General features: G+C 44.4%; 1 protein-coding gene across 3 annotated transcripts; it reads left to right on the forward strand.

The window, feature by feature from the left end:
- Positions 1 to 5,099: 5,099 nt before the first annotated feature.
- Etv3 (ETS variant transcription factor 3) lies at positions 5,100 to 20,356 on the forward strand. Of its 3 annotated transcripts, none has more exons than XM_046421905.2 (5): positions 5,100 to 5,205; positions 7,161 to 7,216; positions 7,810 to 8,047; positions 9,262 to 9,377; positions 15,559 to 20,356. In XM_046421905.2, the coding sequence occupies exons 2-5, from the start codon at positions 7,171 to 7,173 to the stop codon at positions 16,695 to 16,697; spliced, it is 1,539 nt and encodes a 512-aa protein (XP_046277861.1). In that variant the 5' UTR covers positions 5,100 to 5,205; positions 7,161 to 7,170; the 3' UTR covers positions 16,698 to 20,356. The 3 variants fall into 3 exon arrangements, with proteins under 3 accessions (XP_046277861.1, XP_046277860.1, XP_046277859.1); XM_046421904.2 differs by having other exon boundaries at positions 5,103 to 5,205; positions 7,158 to 7,216; XM_046421903.2 differs by lacking the exon at positions 5,100 to 5,205 and adding an exon at positions 5,523 to 5,542.
- The last annotated feature ends 531 nt before the right edge of the window (positions 20,357 to 20,887 follow it).

A 20,887-nucleotide genomic window follows, 5' to 3' on the forward strand; every position in this document is an offset into this window, starting at 1 on the left:
AATTATATTTTACTAGGAAAAAAAGCACTGATTGTGTTGACAGGCAAAATTGTGAACTCCTCATCATTGTGAGGGCTCAAGGAGAGGTTGGTAGCACTGAACGAGAAAATGGACAGATGACCTCTGATGTTCCTTCCATCTCTAAGATTCCACAAGTTCGAAAAACATGACCGTTAATACAGCAACACTCTTTTTTTTTTTAAAGAGAGAGAGAGAGAGAGAATTTTAATGTTTATTATTTAATTATCGGCGGACACAACATCTTTCTTTGTACGTGGTGCTGAGGATCAGCCCGGGCCGCACGCATGCCAGGCGAGCGTGCTACCGCTTGAGCCACATCCCCAGCCCAGCAACACTCTGTTTCAAAGTATTCTGAAGGTGATGTCCTTTCAATTACCTTGATCTGAGTCCTTGCTCCATTCCTCACCACGATTACTGGCATTTGTTAGACTATGATCCCCACGTCTCTATTACAGTGATTATCACTTTTATTGGCCATTATATAATGAGAAGTAGATAGACACAGTCACTGCCCTCTTAGGATGACAAATGATATGGACAGTCATAAAGAGAACATTGTGAGAGCCGGATGTGAACAGTGAATAAATACAAAAGAAAGTAAAAAGGTTTATGTGGTAAGCAGGTCAAGGTTTCAGGTATTCTAAGAGTGAGGAACAAATGTCAGGCCTTGGAAAAGACATCCTAAATAGATTAAGACCAGAAGTTAACCCTCTGCTCCAATTAATTTCAGCAGGCTTCCTGGAAGAAATGAGCCTTCAAAAATATATAGATTCTGGCAATCCAACATTTGGTTAGGGGAATCTTTCTCCTGGGCTGCCAGGAAAAAAAGCCAGAATAGCTGAAGTGGTCATTTCCTCCTGTTAATCCTGTTCTTCCATTCTGTTCCTTCATGATCTTTACCCTCTCCACTGTACTGATCTGAGAGGGGGGAACCAAGACCCAAAAAAGGGAAATGAGAGGAAGGGGTATTTGTGGACTGTGATGGATGTGGAATCCGGGAGAGTCCTTGAGTCCCCAAGTCACTGCTAAATACCAGCTCTGCTCTCTGCTTCTTCTGGCTGAGCTGTAACTTTGGGCAAAGTTACTTCTGCTTTGGACACACTTAACCTTTAATCCGGGGATCCCCAATCATGTTACTGACATTAATTCCTCTATCTTCACAACAACTTAGGTTGATGGGAAAAATACACCCAAACACAAGATCTCATGAGCTACTCAAGTCCAGTGTGGTCATATCCAAAAAATATTTAGTCAAAGTTTATTATTTTATAATTTCACCTTTACTGAAGGGGAAACCAAAAAGGGTATAAATAAGTCAATTTTATATATACCTTCAGTCTTTGACTTCATCAAAATCAATAATGTTTTAATGTTATAGCACTTTCTTCCTGGAAATTTTTAGCATGGTCATTTTATAAATGGAGAAACTGAGACATAGAGTGATTCAAAGATACCGTGTCAATGCACGCCTCATAAAATAGTGCCTAGGTGGGAAATCAGAGTCCTGATTCTCAGGACAAAATTCTTTTCTCATTAGATTCCTACCCAGGTTTGAAACATTGAATCCATTCAGTTTCTGAAATTATGCAGGAACAACGGTCAAATTTGAGTTCTTGATACCAAGAACAGAGAGAGGAGAGGCTGCAGTGGTAGCAAGAGTGATCGTGATCCTTGACCTTTGTAAAGGTTTCATAGTTTACAAGCATTCCACAGCCACTATTACACTCTGTCCTCATCAAGGACATCAATACTGTCCCCTTGTAGATAGGAGGACACCGCAACACAGAGAAGGCTAGTGGCTTGTCAGAAAACAAGAGTTAGCAAAGAATAGAATGGAGACTGAAACTCGGGTCTTCTGAGCCTTGCTTCAGTGAGAGCAAATTTGGGAGGGAAAGGGCTACCCATCTTTGACTGGGATATTTAGAGGAGCCTGAGGGAGGGAGGACAACTGTCAGCACCTCAGCACACATAATAGCAGAGAAGGAAATGAATATCTTTAGGCATTTCAAAAGGTGGCACGGAACTGCTCTGGGCACTGTGGGAACTGTGGCACTAGCCTCTGGGGGCCTGCAATTTAAGACAAACACACCGGGAGGAACAAATATGTACATGACATACAGATGATAGAAGGAGAACAGTGAACTACCACAGAGTAGACAGGAAAGCATTGATAACATATGCATGTCCAGGTAGGTTTGGGGTGTGGAAAACATAAGCCCATAAATAAAAATGGGAACAATAAAGATGCACAAGCCAGGAAAGAGTAAGAGAGGGAGGGGGGGGATGGACATGGACACACACACACACACACACACCAATTCAGGAAGGAATTTTTGGAAAATCAGTTCTAGGAGTTTGTTTTTTGTTTTTGTTTTTAAGACAGGGACTCGCTAAATTACTGAGGCTGGCTTCGAACTTGCGATCCTCCTGCCTCAGCCTCCTGAGTTGCTGAATTACAGGAATGAACCACTGAACATGGCTTTTTTTTTTTTTTTTCAGTTTAAGAAGCAGTTGGGTAGATGTTGCAGGAAGAGTAGGGTTGAGGGTATAAGCTTTAGAAGAAAAACTTACCCGAGATATATGGAACAATTATAAAGTTGGGTGGGAAGGGATAGGAGGCAGGGTCAGTGGACAAAGAGGTCTTTGAGCAAGTGGAAATTCAAGAGAGATTACAACCTGTCTTGACTCCTAGGCTGTCTTTTTCCACCCCCATGCTTTCAGAAGGCACATGCTCTTCCAAGTTCAGGAACACAAAGACTCTCCAAGTTGTGAAAGCCTGTTTGCCGCAGATGAAGAAGGCAACAACCTGTGGGTGAAGGAGACAGTGGATAGGGACCTTGTGTACGCTAGGCAAGAAGTCCCCAGCCATCCCAATCTCCCCAGATTCCGCCACCACGGGAGAGCTTCCCAGCACACAGCTCATTTACCCAGATCTACTCATTGTTAGGAAAGTTCCAGTTTGCTTTACCAAACCCAAATTCACCTGTTCAAGTTTCAGGCCAGGGATTAGATTCTTAGTGTAAAATATGGTTAAGTTCTACTGGGATCTAAACATTTCTCAACATCTCAATTCAGATTCGAGCCAAGTAGAGAGAGACCTGTTTATCTCTGTTAATTGTGTTTATTCAAGTCATCCTTTGTGACCCTAATTAGCCAGAGAAGCAGCAGGAGAGAACCTCTAGGAGTCTAGGGTGAGTCAAAACATATGCAGAAAGAGTCCTTACACTCCAGTCCCAGGGCCTTAGCAGAACAGAACATAGGGTCTTTGCTGTTGACAGTACTGGCTCTATCCATGACCATTTGAGCTATTTTAGACTTTCCAAAGAAGAAGCTGGTCACGACCATGATTGACACAATTACTAAGATTTGAGTGGGTGGTGTGAGAATTTGAGGATTCTTGTAATAATGATTAGGATTATTTTTGCCAACATTTATTTATCTGCCAAACAAGGTACCATTCTCTATCCTGAACATGCAGCATGTATTAACATATCTAATACAAGGCAATACTTGTAATATTTACTATACTTCGATGAGATACCTCTAGACACTTATAGGTATCCACATAAGTAGACTCCATAGGTATTATGTTCATACAAATGAGAAAATGACACGGAGAAGTACCCTAAGGAGGCAAGAAAGCTAGTAGTTGGAGGCATGAGGACCCTAACTATAATCTCCCTCATTTTGCTAAACCCCAATATTTTGGTCTGCTTGACCAACGGCTGACATTTACATGTTAAGACACTGTTCTAGGTAATAAGCAGAAGATAGACTATTTCTACACTCAGAGAGCTTGCCGGCTACTTTCAGATATTGGTAATCATCTCTGCGGCACTTAAATTTTGTTCCTTTTATTCACCTATGTAGAATTTCCTAACTAGAAATGCTATTCTCCCTTCTGTTTTAAGGCAACTTTAGGCCACTGGGAACCAACTTTCTCATCAATTTAGCCACACCTACAGGATGGCTGGTAACATGTCAAAACTGAAGACCAACTTTTCTAACAACTAATGTTGACATTGCCACGGTCCATGTACAACAGGTTGGAAAAGCGTGTTAGGCCAATGCTACAAAACAAAGTTTTGATACATTTGATCAAAATCGATCTTCAGGGGCTGGGGTTGTGGCTCGGTGGTAGAGCACTTGCCTGACACGTGTGAGGCACTGGGTTCCATCCTTAGCACCACATTAAAAAATATATATATATTACTAAAAAGAAAATCGATCTTCAGTCCCATCTCTCATCTTCACCTCCCCCACATTTAATTTTTCATTCTAAATGTATTTAAGCTTCTCTGATCCCCACTCTATGCCCCTGGAGTGAAATTAGGGCTTGGACACCACTTGAATCTATGAGGGTAGGGGTTGGACATAAAATCGAACTGCTTGAGATCTTTTCCCATTAAACTTCTTAGAGGGAAAAACACAGGCTTTGGACAAGGTATTTGTAATTACTCGAGCAGGAACAAAAAGGGAAAGACATGGGAAGTGTCTGAACGGCTGGGAACCAATTCGGACGAAAAGCAGAGTGGCGGGGAGAGGAGGGGAGGCGGTCACTCCCCGGTCTCCACGGGGACAGCTGCCAAAGCCTGTGCCTCAGGTTTCGCGGCTCCGTTTTATACGTGCTGTCCAGGGCCCTTTTTTTGGGGGGTGGGGGGGGGCGGTGGACACAGCGTCTGCGGATCCTACTTCCCATTTCGAGGGCAGTCCTCCTTGGGAGGTCGCCGAGCCCTTTTCTGGGGAAACGTGGGCCTCTCCTCGGGGTGCCCGAGCCCTTCCCGTGGGGTCGCGAGATGCCCGCCCGCGGCAGATGGCCCCGGCACGCAGCGTCGCCGTCGCCCCGCGGGCTCCCGACGTCCGGCTCCGGCGACCCGACCCGGCCGGGGCGCCCCCGCGAGCGTGCGTAACGTGCCCCCCACAACGTGATGCACGCGCCGCACCGGGCGGAGTGCGGGCGGAAGTCGGCGTCTGCCGCGGGGAGAAAGGAAAGGAGCGGCGGCTGGGTGCGGCGCGGCGAGGCCCCGAGCCGGCGGGCGGGCGGGCGCCGCCTCCTCCCCCGCCCCCGCCCAAGATGGAAGTGACGACAGCAGCCGAGGAGGTCACTTCCTGCTGGGGTGGATGAGGAGGAGCTGGAGACGCCGCGGAGGAGACCGGACCGAAGACGGACCGTGCTGGAGAGAGGTGAGTCCCGCGTCGCCGCGGCCGCCGGGCCCCGCGGGGCCAGCAGCCCGGGACCCCGACAGGGACAACGTCCCCGGCGCCCGGGGCGCCCCCCGGGCCGTGCCACCCCCGCCGGGCCTCACCCTGCGCGGGGGGCGGGGGAGGAAGGGGCCCGTGTCTGCGAGGCGGCCGGGATCCGGGCAGCGTTCGCGAACACCCGGCCGGGGAGATGAGGGGCGCCGGGGCCCTGGGGGCCGAGGAGGCCGGCACCGGGAGCTGCCGCGGGCGTCCGCAGCGCCGGACCGAGAATGTCTCCCTCGGGGAACGGTCGCGAACGGAGGCAGGGCAGGGGGCCGAGGTGCGGAGGGGAGTCTCTGGTCCCGTTTGGACGGAGTCTCGGGGTGAATTTGTGAGGAGCTTGCAGAGGCGCCTCCGGGCTGTTGGAAGAGGGCCTTGATGGGCACAGTGGGACAGCTGGGGTATCCAGAAGGGGCTTCCAGATCAGGTCATCGTTGCAGCGGGGTTTGCACCCCTGGCCGTGCGGGATCGAGGGTATTCCTGGGGGCAGGGTAAAGGCCCCGCCGTGGACAGAGCAATCCAGTAGTTTCAAGTCCAGGGCGGCTTCCTTGCAACCGTGGGGAAATTACTGTTTTTCCTTCCTCACTGTCACGGAAATGGGAAAGGAAACTCCTGCCTCAGCCCTGGTGCCTTGTTATTGTGTATGGTGTGTGTCTGTATGCCTCTGTGTCTGTATGCCTGTGTGTCTGTGTCTGTTTTCTCCTTCCTTTGGGCTATTGATCTCCTCCCTGGCCCCTGGTAGTTTCATGGGCTGATACTGGTCTCCTTGTATGTATGGTGAGAAAGAAAATTAAAAGGATCTAGAGGAATCCCAAATTAGATGAGATTTCCAAGATTAGGAATTTGTCCCCACCCGACCCTGGAGCCAATGAGGCACCTGCATTCCCTCTAGACTCCTGTAATATGGGTGCTGAGGGCCTGTCATCCACCCTGGGGAACAATGAGGGCAAATCTGCCCTCTCCTGCCCCCATCTCCCTCTGGCAGTTTCACCCCTCCCTCCTCTTTGCTGAAGGGACTCACTGACACCAAGCTGCTTGCTGCTTGGAACAGGAAATTTATTGAGGAACTGTAAATCTGGATGGAATGAATTCAGATCTTCATAGCAGGACTCCCTCCACTCATTGGCCAGAAGGACCACAGAAATGACTGCTGCTTTTCCCCCCTCCTTCCTTCCAGTTAAAAGATAACATAAATTTTTTTTCTCAGGAAACTTGAGGAGTGTGTGTATATGTGTGTGTGTGTGTGTCTGTCTGTCTGTCTCCATGTCCTATACAGTGACTCTACATATGTGTGTTTACTTCCTGTATCCAGAATAATTTTCAAGGGGAAGGGGACAGTTTCTGACTAGGAGGAGTTTTCCTTCTTCCATCTCACATAATTCAGTAAAATAAATCAAAATCAGATGTTCATTCTTGAGGGAATCAGATGGATTTGGATTTTTTTCATCCTTTTTTAAACAGGTACATCTGGGTGAACTCAGGCTTGTGTATCTTGGCATGTAAACCTGTCTAGTAATAGAAGACAAACTGTTTGACTTGTTTGGACTGCCTTTTTGGACCCATTTCACTGTACCCTTCCTTTTTCTTTTCTTTTTTTTTTTTTAACATTTGGAGGGTTGGTCAGGAGGAAGAAAGCAAATATTAAGGACAGTGTTTACACTTTGTGGTTTAAAGTCAGGTGAGAGATAATTATGGCTTTTGAAGCTGATGACCTGAGGACCATCATTTGATGACTTGCGGATTAGCAGTTTAGAGATGACATGTTTGAAAGACAGAGGGTTGCATAAGGAAGGAAAGACAGGGAAAAGGAAGTTTGGGGAAAGATTGTGCCAGAAAAACTCAGGAGGATAATAAATAAGTAGCATCTTAAAGTGATCCTATGGCTTGTGTCTCAGCAGGAGGGCGAAAATGAAAGCAGGCTGTAGCATCGTGGAAAAGCCAGAAGGAGGTGGAGGTGAGCAGAAGTTAATCATCTCTGATGCACCTGGAATGTCCCTCCCTGGTTCCTGTTCTGTGCACTTGGATTTTGTTCACAAATGTAACTCCATGACTGATAGCCTCCTGACTGGGACAGTTGTAGTCCTGTTTCCTTTGAATGTGTATTGAACACATTTGATCAGCACACCATTATCTCAAGTTTTAGAGTCTCTTTCCTGTTAGAAAAATAATTCCAACCTTGAGGATAAGAGGAGTTTTCAGCTGTATTTTCCTAAAATATTAGTTTATCTTTCCCATTTGTTCCTTTTGGAACTTTTGTGCCCCCATGGGAGTAGGTTTGGTATATAATAATGTATGGAAAGGTAAATGATTAGGGCACCTGGGTTCTGCTGCCAGACTCTATCCGATTCAGTGATTGCCACAAGAATAAGTCATTTCTCTGTCCTTTTCTCTCCTCTGTTGTGGTTAGCCCCAGATGACTAAAAGGGTGTTTGTGGCATGTTTACAAAGCACTCTAGAGATTCTGAGCAGTGGAATGTGAAGTTGGGGGTGCTGGTCTGTATGTACCTAGCTCCTGACTACTTTGATCTTGCTGTTTTCACACTAAAGGGTATCAGTTTCCTGACTGGGCCTACAAAACAGAGTCGTCCCCCGGCTCCCGGCAGATCCAGCTGTGGCACTTCATCCTGGAGCTGCTGCAGAAGGAAGAGTTCCGCCATGTCATCGCCTGGCAGCAGGGAGAGTATGGGGAGTTTGTCATCAAGGATCCCGACGAGGTGGCCCGCCTCTGGGGCCGCAGGAAATGCAAACCACAGATGAATTATGACAAGCTGAGCCGAGCCCTCAGGTAAAAGAAAGGACTCTCAAATCTGTGGTGTTAACAGATTGGAAGGAGACTAGGCAGTTTGGTGAATGTTAGATAAAAAGGGTATCAGGTGATAAGAGACAGCACTCTCTCAGTGAATAATGTGTAGCTTTTAAAGTGGGAGTCAGAGCTGTTGAATCCTAGTAGCACAGGCACAGGAGGAGAAAAGACATATCTTTGGTTCTATGTAGGAGGGAATTCCAATGTGGCTGGCACTGGATCCTGATAGACAGCCGCTTCTGCTCTGTAGTGGGCGAGAGTGTGTGGTGAAACATGGTTTGGAGCTCGTTTATAATCGTTTAGACTTCCCTGTCGGGAGTTTATTAGAATTTCTCTTATTTGGGCTCCCCTGGGAGAAGCTAGGAAGGGGTGAAGCTAGCATAGGAGGAGGGCTCACCGAATGGCACTGACCCAGCTACTCAGGAACTGAATCTGTGGGCTCAGTTGTCAGTGCATAGGTTGCTCTACAATTTGATTACTATAAGTTCTCAGGCTCTCTTTTCCTCTTTTCAGTCTTAAAATTTCATAACCCTTTAGCCCTCAAGGGGCCAGAAGGCAATTTATGACCTGAGCTATTAAATAGAAGCCAGGCTAAAGGTTCCATGTACGTCAAAGTTCCCCTGCCTTTCTTCATTCTTAGTGACCCTGAACGTAAAATCTGTGCAGCACTCTTCTGGATCCTCCCCCATCTCTTTGAGTCTTTGAAAGTGAAGCAGGCCAGGCTGGCTGCTATTTTCCAGATCAGGGTATGCCATTGTCTCACTGGCCACCATAAAACAGTTCTACATTCCTTTGTGCCTTGAGCATCCGACCTCCTAGGAGAGGTGTCTGCCCTGACCTGGGCCAGACAGAACCTAGGCAGTTAGTGACATAGAATGGAACTGGAAGGAAGTAGACTAGAAATGAAATTGTAGAGAGATGGAGGAGAAAGGTGATTAGAGCTAGGATAGGTGTTTAGGATCTTAAAGTGAGGAAGTCTATGTAAAGCTGTAGCCAAAGACTAGAGCTAATTGAAAATTGAATGAAAAAGTGAGCTCTTAGGTCTTCCAACTCTAACCTAATGGCTGCAAAAGAATGAAGAAGATGTTTGCAAGTAATACTTACAGCAAGAATTGTTATTCTTAGCGATTATTTAAAATATATCAAAATCTGTCAATAGCCTGAAGATAAATTGACGAGTATTCCCATTTTTGCAGATACTATTACAACAAGAGGATCCTTCATAAAACAAAAGGGAAAAGGTTTACTTACAAATTTAACTTCAACAAACTGGTGATGCCCAACTACCCATTCATCAACATTCGATCAAGTGGTAAGATGAAGACTCCTTTGGTTGGTAGTGAATTTTGAGTTAAATATTTTCAGAAAACCAGTTCTAATCCAGGCATGGTGGCACATTGCCTGTAATCCCAGCTGCTTGGGAGGCTGAGGCAGGAGGATCACAAGGTCAAAGTCAGCATCAGCAATTTAGCAAGGCCCTAAGCAATTCAGTGAGACCCTGTTTCTAAAAATATATATCTAAAAAGAGGGCTGGGGATGTGGCTCAGTGGTTGTTTCCCTGGGTTCAATTCCCAATATCAAAAAGAAAACCAGTTCTGAGACATGACACATTAAAGGGGATTTTAGAAACACTGAAGTAATGTGAACCCTTGAATTGCCCTGTGTTCTTCCTGAGTCTCTCCCCATTCATCTCTCCTTTTTTTTTTGGTGGTGGTGCTGAGATGAAACCCAGGACCTTGAGGCATCTCCCCACCACCACTAATTCATCTCTTAGAGGGAGTAATAGGCTATGCAATAACAAGGTACATTTGTTTGGTTGGTTTACTTAGTTACCTTTTATGCATATTATTTGTAATCTCCTAGATATTATTAAACTATCCTGTTTGGCAGTGATGCTCCATAGGTTTGCATTGATTCTTTTTTTTTTTTTTTTTTTTAAAGATAACACACTCAGTTTAACACCCTGCCCAGTGGCTCTTTCATAGATGAGAACCTGTTTCTACAAACACTTCCGATTTTCTATGAACTACCAAGCGCTCCCTTATCATGTGAATAATCATCAAAACCACAGCATCCTTGATCAGAGAAGGAGAGGTTCACATGTTTGCAGTGAAAAGTAGTGTCTTTGAGCTGCACCAGCAACTCCTCAGACAACAAGACTCTAGGGTTACTTAGCCTTCTTTCCTTTTTTAAGTGTAGCAGGGCTTCCCCTCGGTCTCTCCAGGTTACAGCTTTTCACCACAGCTCCTCACAGAGGCTTTAGATCTGCCTCTGTTAATGCAGAGGCAGTCTCTTATAAAAGTTATTGTTTATGTTTGATTATTGGGTTTTATAAAGATATCAATTCTTCCCCTACTTAAGAAAATAAATTGTATTTAATTATTTTTCCAACCAATTCATCATTGCTCTTTGTGGCCTGTGTGTCAAGGCAAAGAAAGTTGATCTTGATTCTGTAGTAATACAACTTCTCAGAGAAAAGTTGGAAGAAACCTGAAAATTAGAGCGGGGGTGTGGCTGAGAATATAATGCTAAAATCCATTGCAGATATGTAATTACTACACACAACAAGTTAGGGCAGTTTTAGCTTCACTCTGCTATCATTACAGTTTCATCTCTCTTTCTGTAACCTCTCCCTCCTGTCCCTGGGGCATGCATTTAAAAAAAAAAAGTGGTATTGGAATGCGTCTCTCTAATTACAACCTGTTTTCTTTCCTTGTGCCTGAGGGAGCGGCATTAGGAAATCAGACCTGTTCTAGCCACTGGAATATTGTTTCCTCTATTTCTCACTTTTGCCCCTTCCCTGTGTACCTAGAGGTACGGGCACTTTAGATGGGAGTACCAGTCATTGAAGAATGTGTTGGGGTTCATACTCATCTATCCTGCCCCCAAAAGAATGCTTCATTGGTATTTTTTTTTTTCTGTTCTTGATTTTTTTTTTTTTTTTTTTTTTAATTGAAAACCCAGAAGGCCAGCCACTTGGACAAATTGAAATGGGATGTCTGTCCATCAACCTCTGGGATAAATATGGTTATTTTTACAGGGCAAGGAAATCTAAACTGTTACTCTGTGAAGACTGGTCTGGAAATCTAATAGTAGTGGCCTGGTACACATGGTCTGCCTGAAAGCAATTGAATCAAAGTTGATCCTTAACAGCCTCAAGTCCCTAATCAGAAATTTATGGGGAAAGCAAAACAGCATACATTTCTTTTACATTATCATTACTCACATCCTTAGATATAGACTATTCCAAAGAACAGGAGCCACTTTTTTTTTCCCCCATGGGGGTTGAAAATTCAGGGGCACTTAACCACTGAGCCACATGCTTTTTTCAGGGGAGAGAGGACAAGGTCTTGCTAAGTTGCTGAGGCTGACTTTGAATTTGTAATCCTTCTACCTCAGCCTCCTGAGTCACTAGGATTATAGGTAGGTATGCACCACAGTGCCCAGCTTTGGAATTGTTTTTTTTAATAGAGAACTTTTGCCCAAAGAGGCCAAGTATTGTTTAAGTAATGTTAATATGATGACAAAGGGACGGAACATTTATTGAACATCTACTTAATTGAGGTACTTTTGCTTGGTGGTTTGGCAAATTATCTTATTCAAATCTTCTAGTCCATTAAAGTATATGTCTCAGTATTCACATTTTATGAATGATAAAAGTCAGTGACTGATCAGAGTAGATTGAATAGTTATCTGTTGAACAGTTTATCAGGAAACAGTTCCTGAGAGAATGAACTGTTGAAATTTAGCTCTTATTTAATAATTCATACATTCCAAAATCTCAATTGGGTTTTATTCATTTGTTCAACAGATAATGTGTTAAACCCTAAAGAAAAAAAAAATGATGGGAGAGTTGTTTCCTTCAAGAACTACAGAATTTAGCAGGAAAAATATATACTAGGTTTAACACAATTGTGAAATGCAAGTGCTTTAAGTAGAGCTGTGTGAATTTAGATCCTAGAGACTTTAAAGGTTTCTGCAAGGTGGATTGATACTTTGGTCTGTGTTTTAAAAAGAAAGGTGGTACATGGCTGATAGTAACATAACTAAATAATATAGAAGTTTATAGAGTAAGAGGGTAAATATTCTTTTCTCTTCCCCCATAGTTTCACTTTTTTAACAGTTTATTGTAGTGTATTTCATGTGTAGGTAGTGTTCAAAGTACTTCTACATATAGTAACTCATTTTTATCATTAGTAGCATCCTATAAAATACATCCTATAGGGCTGGGATTGTGGCTCAGTGGCAGAGCACTTGCCTTACATGTATGAGGCACTGGGTTCAATCCTCAGGACCATATAAAAATAAATAAAATAAAGGCCTGTGTCCATCTACAACTAAAAAAAAATATTTAAAATATATCCTATAAGATACATTTAATAATGTATTTGAATATCTACTTGTATCTACATAAGAAACATTGAAGCTAGGCACGGTGGCACATGCCTGTAATTTTAGCAGCTCAGGAGGCTGAAGCAGGAGGATCACAAATTCAAAGCCAGTCTCAGCAACTTAGCAAGGTCCTGAGCAACTTAGTGAGACCCTGTATCAAAATAAAAATAAAAGGGCTGGGGATGTGGCTCAGTGGCTAAGCACCCTTGGGTCTGATTTCTGATACCAAAAAATAAAAATAAAAAACATTGAAAAAGTACTAGTAAAAATAGTTACCTCTTAGAGGATAAAAGGCAGGACAGACTAATTCAGGGATGGACTTGATCTCTTGGGCTATTCTCCCTATTCCCACCCCACCCCAGTTTTTCGATTGTTTGTTTTGGAAGACTTCAAATCTCAGAAAAATTGTATTAATAACAGTGAACACCCACATGTCCTTTATCTAGATTCACTAATGGTTAACATTGTTGCCACATTTGTTTTATCTCTTTCTATTTATATATACTTTTTAAATCTTTTGAGATTAAGTTGCAGACATCATGGCACTTCACCCCATGTACTTCAGCATGTATCTCCCAGGAACAAGGACATTCTTTTCCATAACCACAATAACGTTACCACACCCAGGAAGTTTAACAGTGCTCTAACACTGTTACCAAACATGTGGTTCATAGTTGAATGATACATGTACTTCAAAATTTTAATTTTTGAATCATGATTATTATCTAAGAAAAAAATTATTTTAACAACTACATGCAATTTGCTATGTGCTAGTACTATTCCAAGGGTTTTACAAATTTTAATTTTTTTATTTCTCATACATTAGGATTGGTCTTATTGCCATCTATTTTACAGGTAAGGAAACTGAGGCACAGAGAGGTGAATTGTCCAGCTAGAACCAGGGTTTGAACATAGGTAAAGACCTTGTTATTTACACTGTTGCCAGAGGGCAATCAGAAACTCCAGTTTGGGGCTGGCATTGTGGCTCAGCAGCAGAGTGCTCACCTAGCATGCTTGAGGCCCTGGGTTCAATCCTCGACACCACATAAAAATAAAGCTATTAAACAAAACAAAACCAAAAAGCTTATTTGCACTAGCCACAAGATAGAAGGTACCAGAAGTAAGATTCAGACCTCAGTTTTCCAACTCTACTATTCAAATCTTGTAATGGTTTTACTAAGGCAATTTTCTTTCAGAGCAATAATATTCATTCAAACTTTTTTTTGCAGGGGGGACAAATTCTTTTCCCTAGCAAAATCTTGGATTTTAAATCTTAATATATAATATAATCAGAGGGAAGGGACCAGATTTCTACCTTTCCAACATGGCTCTATTCCACCATCCTTCCCCTTCCCCCTCCCCGATCCAGAGCATTTGGAAAATGCTGTGTATTATTTTTCCTTACAGATTTATAGCATGCCTTAGTATGTGTAAAGACTGAGATATTGCCCCTTTAAAAAAAAGGCAAGCACCCTACCACTGAGCTATATCCCCAGCCCTGATTTAATCAGTTTTCTAAATTGCTTAGGAGACAGAACTTTCCTTCCCTTCCACATTATCCTTATGACTTATTTTGCCCTTCTGAGTATATACAAGTGGGATTGTTGCTTTTGACTGAATGTACTCTTAATAAAAGCCAAGGATCAAAAGAATCAAAAAAGTTAGGATTTAGTCACTGTGATAGACTGAGAAAAAGAGACTTATGTCCTGGGACTCTCTTGGCTCTCCTCAAATCCTATGCAGAGCCATTTCTCTGTCTTTCCTAAATTAAGATTAAGTAAGGGGGCTTTAAAAATAAAAAGAGTCCTGCAGACAGTTTTCTGTGAAACATTCCTTTGGGCAGTGCTGCTCTGGCAGCATTAGCCACGTGTGCCTAGAAGCTGTCTCACACATACCAGCCTACTCCAGAGTCACAGCTGAGGGTGGTTTTCCAATAGCAAGCATAGGAGACTGGCACTAACTGGGACCAGTTCCTAACCGCACTGTGTCTTGCTTCTTTTCGTTTTCTCTCCTAGACCACCAAACTTTTGCTGGTCTTTATTTTTCCCCCCTTTTTTTCTTCTCTTATGCCTGCCTCAGAGTATCAAGAACCCTTATTACATCATCATGATGGAAGCCACCAGAACCTCCAGGAACCTGTGGGCTCCCGAGGCCTCAGGTGGCGTTCCTTTCTCGGGCCTCAAAGAAACTTTTGGGGAGAAGTTGAGAACTTTATGTTCCTCTCAAGTTGGTATGGTTAATAGTGTTAGCTTCCACTTAGAGTTTCAGATTTTAACAGTTGAACTTAGGAGAGGGAGGAGCAGGTCCTGGGTTTTCTTCCAGCATCCTCAGTGCTTAAAAGCGGAGTAGGAATGAAGATCATTTTATAAAATGATCAGAGGTATAAATTTGTAGAGATTGGAAAATATTTGAATCTCTGAGGTAATGATTATTTATCAAAAGTTCCAAAGGTATACCACAAGAACTTACCTTAAGAAACAATTTTTTTTTATTAATCTATTTTCATTAAAATATGGTCTTGTTCATGTCCATATATGTGAGGTGCAGGGTCTTGCATGGCTTTACGTATATTATTTCCGGTTTTGTTTGTTTAGGTTTGCTTGCTTTTATATGTATAGTCAGAATTATGAAAACAAGAAAAGGTTATTTGCACAGCTGCAAATTGAGACAGGTGACACCTACACAATACTTAGAGTTGCAGAGGAGGTTGCTGTTGTATCCCATTCATTCATTCACTTAATACTTATTGAGCACCTACTAATTGTTAAGCCTTGAATTGCTGGGAAGACAGTTGTGGACTATTGGAAGTCTCTGCCTGGTGAATTTATGTTTTAAAATATTAATATCAACAAATAAAGAACATTGCAGATACTAAGGAGTAGTGTGAAGACAACTTAAGGAGCTGGAAAAAGATGGCAACTAAGTTGAATGGGAGCGCTGTGGTCGTTACTGGGAAGGTGGGGAACTGTGGGATTTGGTCCATTTGAGATATTTGTTTCCTGTTGGGGCTATCTGTTGTGTACCTCATTAGCACAAGGAAAAATGCTAGCAGCCTGAGCAACCAGACCTCCAACGGAGCCTTTGTCTTTCCCCCACTGCAGGTGTGGTTCCTCAGAGCGCGCCTCCAGTGCCAACGGCCTCTTCCCGCTTCCACTTCTCACCCCTGGACACCCATTCTCCAACTGGTGATGTGCAGCCCGGCCGGTTCTCTGCCAGCTCCCTCACTGCTTCTGGCCAGGAGTCGAGTAATGGCACTGATAGGAAGGTGGAGCTTCCGGAGCTGGAGGACGGCTCAGCTGCCGACTGGCGCCGGGGCGTGGACCTCATGTCTTCCCGGAATGCTGTCGGTGGAGGCGGGCTCGGCCACCAGAAACGCAAGCCCGACATAATGCTTCCTCTGTTCACTAGGCCTGGGATGTACCCTGACCCCCACAGCCCCTTCGCCGTCTCTCCCATCCCTGGCCGTGGAGGTGTCCTCAATGTTCCCATTTCGCCAGCCCTCTCCCTGACTCCCACCATCTTCTCCTACAGCCCCTCCCCGGGTCTGAGCCCCTTCACCAGCAATAGTTGCTTCTCCTTCAACCCAGAAGAAATGAAACACTACCTTCATTCTCAAGCCTGCTCTGTGTTCAACTACCACCTGAGCCCTCGGACTTTCCCCCGCTACCCCGGGCTCATGGTTCCGCCACTGCAATGCCAAGTGCATCCCGAGGAGTCCACTCCGTTTTCTATCAAGCTGCAGCCCCCACCCGCTGGGCGCAAGAACCGCGAGAGGGTAGAGAGCAGTGAGGAGTCGGCACCTGCTGCCGCACCCACCATGGCTCCTGTGCCCCCGCGAATTAAGGTGGAGCCCACAGCCGAGAAGGATCCTGAGAGCCTCAGGCAGCCAGCCCAGGAGAAGGAGGAGCACCCTCAAGAAGAGGGCACCGTGCCGAGCAGGACCACGGAAGAAAGGAAAGGTACCATCTTTGCTCGCCCTGCTGCCCCACCCACCTGGCCCCCTGGCCCCACCAGCACCGCCAGTGAAGAACCCCTAGAGGTGACTGAAGACAGTGAGGACAGGTCTGGCAAAGAGCCCAGTGCACCAGAGAAGAAAGAAGACGCTTTGATGCCCCCCAAGCTTCGGTTGAAGAGGCGCTGGAATGATGACCCTGAAGCCCGGGAGCTGAGTAAGAAGGGCAAGTTCCTCTGGAACGGGTCAGGACCCCGGGGCTTGGCAACAGCAGCCGCAGATGCGTAGAACTGCAAGTGGGCCGGGAGCTGTTTATATTGTAGTCAAATACATACATGTATTTATGTAGCAGGATCTGGGGGGCGGGGGGCGGGAGTTAGGCTGGTTTGATCATCTGGGGCATAGACTCATACTTTTCTGTTGGGGATGGGATGGGTGTCTTCTGTTGTAAATTAGGTCAGATGTGAACACACTTTTTTTTTCCTGGTGAGTAATAGGACACAGAGAGGGTATGTGAACTGAAAGGGGAAGGAGCCTGTTTTCCGTTTGAGGCTTACACTTCCTGACAAGGAAACTCCTAAAGGGCCCAGGTACTTTTTGGTCCCACAGTAGTTTGGGTTCCAGGCTTTTTCTTTTCTATTGTATTTATGTATGAAAAGCCATTAATGGGTTTCTGTTGCTTGGAGAGAGAGACTTAAAAGGGAAAGGTCCTGGCTGGGAGGTTGTGCAGTGAGAGACCATTAATACTAAGTATTTTGCCTGAAATGTTACTTTATAATTATTTCAAGGGAGGAATAAGGTAATTTCAGTCTTAGGGGTGGGGAGGGATGTTCAGATGTCAATTTTCCTTTTTCTCTCTCTTTTCTCTAGTTGTTATTTGCCATTTCTCTTTTCCTTTTTAAAAACTGCTTTCAGGACACATGAGTGTACTGCCAGTTAGAGTGGGGCTGAGGCACGGAGCTGGCCGCCTCTCAGGGGCAGGGTTGGGGCAGGAAACCTTGCTGCGAGCTCCTTGGACTTTTTACCTACTTCACTTATTAAGAAGCCATGAGGAGTTGCAAACTCTTGTTCAGGGAAGAAAGAAGAGGGCAGGAGGAAGTAACCCAATGCCTTTAAAAACAAAACAAATGAAAAACATGATCCTCATTGTTCTTTTCCATTGTGGGTTTGGGAAACCAAACCAAAGTTTGACTGTGAGCAAGTTCACTGAGAAGGCATGACAACATTGCTGAAGATGTCTTTCCATTGTGTCTGGTCCTCTTATCATTTTCTGAAGTCGAGCCTTAACTATGAACATACTTCAAGAGATACGGGTCTGTCAACATAAACCTGTAAAGGGCATGGACAGCTTTTCAGATAATCCAGGAATGTTGAGACTTGCTTCAATTCCTAGCTGGTATTTAGTCACTCCCTCTTGATGTTGTCGGAATGGGTAGCAGAAAGGCAGGGTCGTGGGAGCTCAGGGCAGATGGTACCTGGAAGCACAGAAAGTAGCTGGGGGAACAAGTGAATGTTTGTCATGAGCAAAGGAAGAGGTGGAAAGACGCTGAAGGCAGCCAGAGGCCACAGGCCTGGTGTGAGTGAAGGTTGATGTCTGTCCTGCGATGGTGCCCTTCTTGCCGCCCCATTTGCCCACATTGTTCTGAGCCTCCTGATCGACTGTCTTGCTTGAGACTCCAGACAGGAATTGTCTCTTTGTGGGAAATTCTCTTCCAACAACTTCAAAGGAAAGGGAAAGTATTGATCTTATGTGAAGCAAAAGACTAAGGCTGGGTGTAGCTCTCTAGTACAGCACTTGCCTAGCATGCAGAGGGCCCTGAGTGTGATCCCAGCACCACAATAAGAAGAAAAGAAAAAACTAGGGGCAGAGAGAAAGTAACACCAGCCAACCTTCTGTGTGTGTGCACGTATCTCCTTAGTGTACATGAACGTAAACTCCTGGCTGTGGCTCAGATCCAGCTGGCAGCCAAGCAGAGGGAGGGAAATAATGCACTGTCTGTTGAGGGGAAGGGGTGGTGTCTAGGAACTGGAGAAAATCCTGCCTTCACCTTGGCCTGAGAGACATAACTAGGGAACCTTTGAGAGTTCTTTTAATAGCGGGGTGTTTTTTTCTTTTTAAAACTGGAGTATGTGCATGAGACAGGGATTTAGGAAAGGTTAGAGCAGGTGAGAGACACGAGATGGCCTGGGATGACTTGAGTCCAGCATGCTATTTCTTGGCATGCAACTGAACTTGATCCAAGTTCCCTAAGTGACTCATCTTTGCCCAGGAAAGGAATTGAGTGTGGTCCCTAAGACTCAGGCTTGGTCAGGCTGAGAGGGCTCCCCAGTCAGGCTGCCTTTGGCGATTGTGTTTTTACCAGTTTCCTTCTCTGCACCTCGATTTACCTCTGACTCGGAAAGCAGGCCTGGCAGGTAGATGAGGGCTCTCTGCTTGGCATTGCCCGATCTAACCAGGGAGGCCAGCTGGCCACCCACTGTCCACTACAGGGGAGGGCCAGCAGGTGTCGGTATGAACTCAGGAATAGAAACACGAGGCCTTTAAAATAAGAGAGGGAAGAAAATCAATGATGCATACCTGTAACCCCCTAGAACCCAAGTGCCAGAATTAATTCCTAGATGCTGCTTCTGTTTGAACAAAAAGTCACTGCTTTTACACTTGAAAAATCATACTCAAAATGTTCAACTCCATGAAATATGTTTTTTGGCTTTAAGAAGTTGTTTGGTGTTTAACTGTTTTCTTTGATTGCCATTCCACCAGTAACTGTTGTTTGATTTGCACTGCACACTGGGGTTTGGGGGTGGGGGGGCTTCTATAGAGCCGAACTTGGGCTTGCTCAGGAAGTGGACCAGGGAATGTGGAGATTGTTGATATTTCCTGGAGCAGAGGAGTGAGAGTTTTTTCTCCTCCCCAGCGCACTCCTAGCAGCTCCTATCACCAACCTGGTACAAAGCCAGGCCTTTCTCTTCCATGAGCATCTCATCACTGTCCAGCAGCATGTGGAAGAAGGGGAGACAAAAACCGGACCTATGTCGTGTCTCCCATTTTTTCCAAGTTTTGCTGTGCCAAATGTTTAAAACTTTGTAAACATAATGAAATTTCATTAATCAAGAACTTATTCATGTAAACAGATTGCTTTTGTAGCTATAGAAAACAGTAGAGATCTTTTAAGGGCACCCAGCCTTGCTGAGCTCACCTTTTTTCCTGAAAAAGGATAGAGGTGAACTATAAACCATTCACCAAGTCCCTCCACCCTAATTACCAAGCTGCGCTGCATTAAACCCACCTCACTAATATAGGGAAACTATTGCATCCTAGCGACCCATGGGCCAAGAAACTTTTAGAAGCATTAAAAAAATAGTTGAGGTATATCACTTCTCACCAAGTGGTTAGAGTCAGTTGGCTGTTTATCCCTTGTCATTTATTTATTCCATAATTATGTTATGCTTTTTGTTTTGTAAACAGTAATGGAACATACATATTTATGTGTTTTGAAAGAAAACTTTGAGTTTTTTAAAGAACTGTTCCATTTTTAGTTTCTTCTTGGGGCAGGGAAGAAGTTAACCAGTTAATTTGTTTTGAAATATTTAGGCATTCTTTGAGTTATAAAATTGTGATGCAGGGATTTGTGGATGAGACATTCACGTGTGAAAGATGACTTCACTAGTTATCCGCTTACGCAGAATAAAGTGTGTATATGTACATAAAATGTAAGTAATCTTAACTCCATTGTGCAGTGCCTTTTAGATGTTCTGCTTTCTATAAAGTCTTCAAATTTTTGCATATATATTATATATATATGATGTAATGTTATAGAAATATATGTATAATATACATATTTTTTCCAGGGGTATCTGATAGCTCTGTATTTTGTTATGGAAGTTGAAAGAAAAAAGTATTTTACCTCAGAAATTAAAGTTAAATAAAAAAAAAAAAGTACTTTTAAGTAATGTTTGTGGAGTGCTGATTTTGTTGTTCATTATACTGCGTGGCCAAAGGGTTTGCAGGGTCCGCACCAGCTCCCCAGTCCACACTTTTTTATTTTTTTTGTCTGAGGCCGGAACCCAGGGCCTTGCTCATGCTAGGCAGTAGGCAGTAGGCAAGCGCTCTGCCTCTGAGCTAAATCCCCAACCCCGCACAATTTTTTCTTCTACTGCCTGGGCACCCACATGGGGAGGAATAGCTCTCGACTGGTGTGGAGCTTGTCATTTTCCTTGAGTGGGTGGCTGCTGCCCGATAAAGGAAACTGAAGCCAGGGACCCCGAGGGGAGTTTCTGTCTGGAGATTGTTTTCAGGGTCCATCCAAGTACATAGCAGAGGCAGGCACAGAAGGCCACAGACCGCGTGACACCATGTATGTGAGATTTCCAGGAGAGGCAGATCCAGAGGGACCAGACAGAGATTGGTGGTGCCCAGGTAATTCATTTTGGGGCATTGAAAACATTCTGGACTTCTAACAGAAACTACTGAAGTAAAA

This window comes from Marmota monax, unplaced genomic scaffold (genome assembly GCF_021218885.2).
Source record: "Marmota monax isolate L192 unplaced genomic scaffold, Marmota_monax_Labrador192_F-V1.1 WCK01_AAM20220418_F8-fsc00108, whole genome shotgun sequence".
NCBI lineage: Eukaryota > Metazoa > Chordata > Mammalia > Rodentia > Sciuridae > Marmota > Marmota monax.